The sequence below is a fragment of the Bison bison genome, unplaced genomic scaffold, assembly GCF_000754665.1.
Source record: "Bison bison bison isolate TAMUID 2011002044 unplaced genomic scaffold, Bison_UMD1.0 scf7180017864248, whole genome shotgun sequence".
NCBI lineage: Eukaryota > Metazoa > Chordata > Mammalia > Artiodactyla > Bovidae > Bison > Bison bison.
Window position 1 is genome coordinate 1,358,941 of NW_011494820.1, and position 6,382 is coordinate 1,365,322.

Genomic DNA, 6,382 nt, shown 5'->3' on the forward strand with positions numbered 1-6,382 from the left:
TCATAAAGCATCACCATAACAGTCCCTTTAGGCTTCCCTGCTGGCTCAGTGGTAAAGAATCTGCCTGCCAATGAAGGAGATGTGAGTTCGCTCCCTGGGTTGGGAAGATACCCTGAAGAAGGAAATGGCAACTCACTCCAGTATTCTTGCCTGGGAAATCCCATGGACAGAGGAGCCTGCAGGGCTACAGTCCATTGGGGTCACAAGAAATTGGGATCCAACTTAGCGACTAAACAATAGTCCTTTTATTTTCCAGTCCTTGAAGAAAGTATCAGAAGATATCAAAGTGCTAAGAAAACCTAATTCACATAGAAATGAATTGTTTCCTTTTTTCCCAACCAACTGCATTGTAATCTCACCACATGAGAATGAATTTGTGGTAAAATACTTTTAAACTTGTCAGCGATGCCCCCTCCCCTCTCAGGCCCCTTGCAGATGTCAGGCTTGGCACTTCTGAGCTGACTGGGACTGTATTAGGGCAAGAAGGTGGTGTGGTTCAAATGGAAGAAGCGATGTGAGGTGCTGGACAGATAGAAACATAGCACGAACCTCCCCAAATAGCTTTCTTTGTGGGGAAATATAAACTCAAGAGCTCAAGGAGACCAAAAGGGAAGCCAACACACATGAGGAATACTTCAAATCCCCAGGCCCGCAGGAGCCCATCGGCCAGGGGCTGTGAGGTCCAGGCCCCCTCTAGGTGCAGGCCAGCGGGGACCCGGCCACAGTGACTGTGAACGCTGACACCTGCACATTGTGGGCAGGCGTCCAGTGGCGCCTGCTGGACCGGCCTTGGGATGGCCCGTGTGTCCCTCCCTCTGGGCTGTCCCATGGACCCACCCACCCTACACCAGGCTTGGACCAAAACGTTCCCCAGTGAAACCCAGCAACCACAAGGAGAGTACTCCTTGCAAGGGGACAGGTGCGAGTGAGCAAAGAATATTCTGGGACCATTCAGGGAGGAGCTGACAGGTGGGAGGCATGATTGGACCTCAGGCAGGTGAAGATGGCCAGGAATGGGCAGAGTGACCGGCAGGACTTCTGAGGACTGGGGGTGAGTGTTACCGAGGACTAGTAATGTGCCTTTCCCAGGTATTTGGTCCTTGGGCCAGCTGCCCTGGCCACCTGCTAGCCTCTGTGAGGTCCATTCCATTCTTCAGCCCTGTGGATGCCTCCTGGCTGAGTTCTTATCATCTGCTTCCCAAGTGTGTTCTCTGCATTATGTCGAATCACTCACACATCCAGTGGCCAGCAATTCTGCCTGGGGACTGTGGCCCAAAGGCATCTTCAAAAGTGCCCTTAAAAAGTCAAGGCCACCTGGGCATCCTCTCAGGGCAGAGGGAGGAGAGCAACACAAGGGCCTTGATACAGCACGGGTGGCAGGATGGTCCTATCCATGCGCATTAAAAGCACGGCACAACCCAAGAGAACTGCAAACACGTGCCAAAATAAATGCTCAGGTGCATCCACAGCAGCACTACTCATAACAGCCACAAGGGGGCAGCAGCCCAAAGCCCATCAATGGTGACTGGATAAAATGTGGTCCATCCATCATCCAACAGACCATTATTTAGCCATAAAAAAGAAATGAAGCAATGATACCTGCTCTCATGTAGAAAAATCTTGAAGACACGAAGCTGAGTGAAAGCAGCCAGACACAAAAGGACACGTTACACTATTCCATTTATGTGAAATGCCCAGATCAATCAAATCCATAGAGACTGACAGTCAATCAGTGGTTGTCAGAGACTGGGGAGAGAATGGAATGACTGCTAATGGAGATGGGGTCTCCTTTTGTGGTGATGGAAGTGTTCTGGAACTAGACAGAGGTGCTGGTTGTACACAGTAAATGTACTGAATGCCACTCAATTGTAGACATTAAATTTTACGTGACTTTCACCTCAAAAAGGAAAAATAAAACCCCCAGGTACATGAAGGCTGACCCGTGTGTTTTCTAAGAACACAGGAAACAGGACACCGGGAATGCAAGGAAGTCTGGCTTGTGGAGAGCCAGGAACAGGCAGGGCTGTGGGCGGTGCCTGTCACGTCTCAGCGGCCCTCTTCCCTGCAGCAGGGCTGGACCGAGGACCGTCCTCATTAGAGGGGGAGGGGATGCGCGTTTCCCTCAGGTCCTCCATGCAGGGTCTGGGGCTCTGCATCCTCATGCCCTGTGGGTTACAGCAGAAGGCCCTGTGGCCCCGCCGGCTGGCCGTGGAAGCTTAAGAGTCTTCACCAGGCCACATGTGAGGGGTGCACGGCACAACAAAGACACAGTGAGTGACGGCTCCTGCAAGTTATTTTACTTTGAATACACAGGAAAAAAAATCTACAAACAAGAAGCTCTGTTCTACGGCTCTTTTAAAGAATGCTTTGTATTTACAAAAAAAATTTTGTGATTAAAAGCACCAGCTGAAAATACAGGCTGCTAAAAACTTAAGACACTGAAAATCCATTAAAAGACAGTATGCCAAACATACATTAAAAACCTTTTAGGGAAACAAAGATGATGCAACCAACACATCTCACCCACTGTGCCAGGCAGCCTTTTCCGATTTCCCTGCCTGTGTTCCCAGTAAGTGGGGCGGGGAGTGCTTACCCCAGGGGGAGGACCCTGGCCTCCCCCATGGGCGACTGTGGGGATCCAACTACGTGTCTGAGAGGGAACCGGCACCTCCTGGACCAGCATCCTCAGAGCCACAGGACCTGAGGGCCACCATCACTGACAGGAGGAAGCGGGAGGCACACAAAAGGGAGTCAGAACAGCTTTCAACAATTAACCTGCCAAGAGCAATCTTTCTGCTATGCCCTCACATCCCCCGTATGCTTAAGAGTTTGGAGTTTTTGTATTTTTCTGAACACCCAGCTATATGACACTGGCTGTAATAGATCTCTGGGGCTTGTGTGCAGTCTGTCTTAAATTCTTATGATTGAGAAACCGTGAGGCACTGAACTTGGACTTACAGGAGGGTATTTACAACAGCTTTCTGTGGCTGAAGGCGCTGCAGTGAGGGGAAGTTCAAAGCCTGCGCGCACGCATGTACATGCGGGTTGGCGTCCATATAGCTAGAGCGGGGCATTAAATATCGAGTACTGAAGTTTTAACTGTAAACTTAAGAACTCACCTTTAACTTTACATATACATAGATAACAAAGTGGTCACTAAAAGCACTTCAACATCAGGACAAGACATTAAGTTTTGAGGTTCTTATTTCAACTGCTCTACATACAAAATGCCCTAGAAGCAAAGAAAGGTTTAAATAAATACTCAAACAATGTAAAGCAGGACTGAAGAAATGTGGGTCTGGAGAGGCTGCACACTGTGGAGTCCAGGCTAGCAGGTGCAACTTGTAGCGAGACAGGTGCTCTATCCCTTTGGTGGAAGAGAGGACCTCTGCGGGGGGACCGTCAAAGGGGGAGGAAGACGGGATGGGGACAGCTCATGAACAGGCAGCAGACCACCTCTGCAGGCCTCAGAGACCCAGGGGCAGCCCCGAGGAGCACGGGACAGGGCTGGACTCTTGAGTGACCCAGGATGACACAGAGAGGGCAGGTCCTTTTCAAACAAAACTTGGCCAGCCTGTCCTTTCAACCAGGCTGTCCCTTCATTCAGTAGCTTACTTACATGCCTGTTGCTGGCCCCTAAGAGGGCAGTAGGGCCCTGATGTGGGCAGTGACCCAGAACAAGGAGGTCTGTTGATAGCCCTGCTAGTGGCTAAGGCACACCCAGGCCTTGGGGCCCAAGCAGCTGACCTGAGCAATCCCAACATTCCTTTCGTCACAGATACTGAGGCTTTGAGAAGCAGCTTTCACAGTGTTGGGTAACAAGACCTGAACCAACAAGCAGTCATAACTAGCAAAACTGCACACCACCCTCATCAGGGAGACCCTCCCAGGCACTGGAAGCCAAATGGGGCCAGGCTGCTGCCGTGACGGCCCCCAGTGTCACTGTCACCTGGGGCATTGCCTTGACTATTCAAGAGGAGCACAGAACCAAAACGGCTGTCTGGGCCTGGCAGAGCCTCCTGGGGTCCAGCTCAGGAAGAGGTTACAATGCTGTCCCGAGACCCAAGGCAGGTAGGTCTCCTCCTCCTCCCCTCTAAAGACAGGGCAGGGTACCAAGGGAATGGCTGCCTGCAAAGTGGTAGAGCCAAGCTGGGCTGAGAAAGGTCCCTCCCGCCCTGCACTGTGGACTCTGACAGGCAGAAGGCGGCTGATACACACAGGAGTCTCAGCTCCAGGCGCCAGCTCTGGCTGGGAAGCAACACAGGCACACACGTAGGTCAACACCAGCAGGTGCACTCCCACAGCCGGACAGTGAGCCCGGTCAAGGTGCAGATGCTCAGAAGTCAGGTTCCTGGACGCCCCAGCTGCCAAAACGATGGATGCCGACCAGAAAGGCAAGCCAGGAAAAGCACTGGGGTGAGACAAGCATTTCTGTCCCTGACAGGCACCATCACTTCTTCCCTCCAACTGTGGGTCAGACACTGGCATCTTGCCTCTGGGTGCAGGAAGCTGCCATGAGCAGAGGAAACACTCTGGCCCAGCAAGGAGGCCTGTGGAAGTCATGTGGTACCTCAGTGGCACCGACCTCCCGTGCGTGCAGGGTCAGGACCAGGCTGATGGCCAAGACCCGCTTCCCTAGCAAGACACTCTCTTGACGACACGACTCAGACATGGAAGCAGGACCAGCAGTTCAAACCCACTTTGAAGGATGGCTCTGTAGTCAGCTCCAGCAGCCCACAGGCAGCCACAGCACTCGGACTCCTGGCCCCTGGCAACAGTGGCCAGCTGGCCTGTCCTGGGAGGACAGGAATCAGCCCTCCACGCTCCCCAGGGACCCAGGCTGCTCTGGAGACAGGAAAGAAACCTGAAGACAGCCACGCCAGCACGTCTTCAGGGAAAGCTCAAGTGCCATCTGGGTGGAAGTCAGGGACACACCAGGCCCCCATGGAGGCTTGGAGAAGCTGAGAGGCCGCGTGCAGGGGTCTCACAGGAGGCTGGCCAGGCTGGTGTTTGGTCCGTTCTGAGCTTGGAACTGCACGGGGGGCGGGCCGTCTGTCCACTGCGGGGAAAGGACACACGGATGAGGCCCTTCCTAGTGAGCAGCAGGGGGGTGCTGGGCTGCGTGTCTGCGCCTGGAATGTTGCTCTCCTCAGGCTGGTCAGGGCCCCCAGGAAGCAGCCTGCATCACCCACTTGGGTGGGAGCTCTCCTGCCCATCCAAGGGGGTTCCTGAGGCCAGGCTGGGTTAGGGTTTTTTGGAGAGGCGCAAGGAGACAGTGGCTAACGGTGTGCTTCCTTCCTCAGGAAGTGCGTTCCCTGGGGTTGCAGGTTGGGTGAGCTGACCCCAAGGAGCCACCCAGCCCCCTCATTTTGTCTCCCCACCCTGTGCCCCTACCGTGATGAGGTTGTGCTCAGGGAGGCTGCAGGCCTCGATGTGGTCTTGGAGTAGCTGCTGCGAGAAGTTCTGGTGCATCTGGGCGGCTTCGTGGGCATCCATGGCATTCCCACAGGCTTTATTCAGGGTCTGGTTGGGGGGGTGGGGGTACATGCAAAGGATGGGCCTGTTTTGGCCTGCCACTGCCCCAGGGCCTCCCCTCAGGTGTGGGTGGAGGCCTGAGTCAAACCCCAGCTCCACCAGTGGATTCCTGTGTGCCTGGCACGTCACCTGCCCTGAACCCTGTGTCAGGGTCAGCAGAGCCCACCTGCCAACAGCCAAGTTTCTGAGTCTTATGTCCTTGGAGGTGGATGAACAGTGAGGCCCACAGGGGCAAATATGAGGGCTGGGAGGGCAGTGCAAGTCCTTTGGGCCCCTTGGATGTGGCCCTCCCAGGGATTTCCTGGCCAGCTTGGGGCACCCGGGAGCCTGCAGGGAGCAAGGCACCTAGTGTTCCCTTCTGAGGCAGGAGGGCGGAATGAGTGCACCAAGTCCACTGCGGATGAGAACAGCTGGCCCTCCACCTCCTCACCAGGACCCTGGGTGAGTCTGTGGGCCCTGGTTTCACAGTCTGTAAACGGGGGAGCAGCCATGACAGCTGCTAAGCACGCTCTCTGTGCCCAGAGCACCTTGGCTCATTCTGCCGGACACGGACGACTGCCATCCCCATTCATGGGAAGGAGACCAAGGCCAAGCGCCAGGGTTCACTGCCCAAGCAGATGCCAAGAACTAGCCCTGTGGGTCCCAGAGAGTCAGAACCAGACTGTGTAGACCTCCCGGACCTCTGCCTCACCTCTGAGCAGGGCCGACGACCACAGCTGCACCGACATGTCCGGGATCTTGCTGGCCAGCTGCATGGCGGGCACCACCATGTTGTTGCTCTCCTGTCGGCCAAGAGCAGCGGAGGGCCAAGGAGCGGCGGAGGGGTCAGGGAGCGGCGGAGGGGTCA

At 54.8% G+C, this 6,382-nt stretch overlaps 1 protein-coding gene across 2 annotated transcripts in view; it reads right to left on the reverse strand.

Moving 5' to 3' along the window:
* Positions 1 to 2,275: 2,275 nt before the first annotated feature.
* Positions 2,276 to 6,382, reverse strand: part of MAU2 (MAU2 sister chromatid cohesion factor) — a 38,913-nt gene continuing 34,806 nt past the window's right edge. Inside the window, exons 15-17 of one of the 2 annotated variants that reach the window (XR_825883.1) lie at positions 6,227 to 6,317; positions 5,395 to 5,523; positions 2,276 to 5,059 (exon numbers count right to left, since the gene is read on the reverse strand). Coding sequence is in view for 1 of the 2 variants with exons in the window: in XM_010847254.1 (XP_010845556.1) it covers positions 4,985 to 5,059; positions 5,395 to 5,523; positions 6,216 to 6,317 (306 nt within the window). In the remaining variant the exon portion in view is untranslated. Of the gene's footprint in view, positions 5,060 to 5,394; positions 5,524 to 6,215; positions 6,318 to 6,382 lie in introns of both variants that reach the window. The other variant, XM_010847254.1, reaches the window with a different exon arrangement.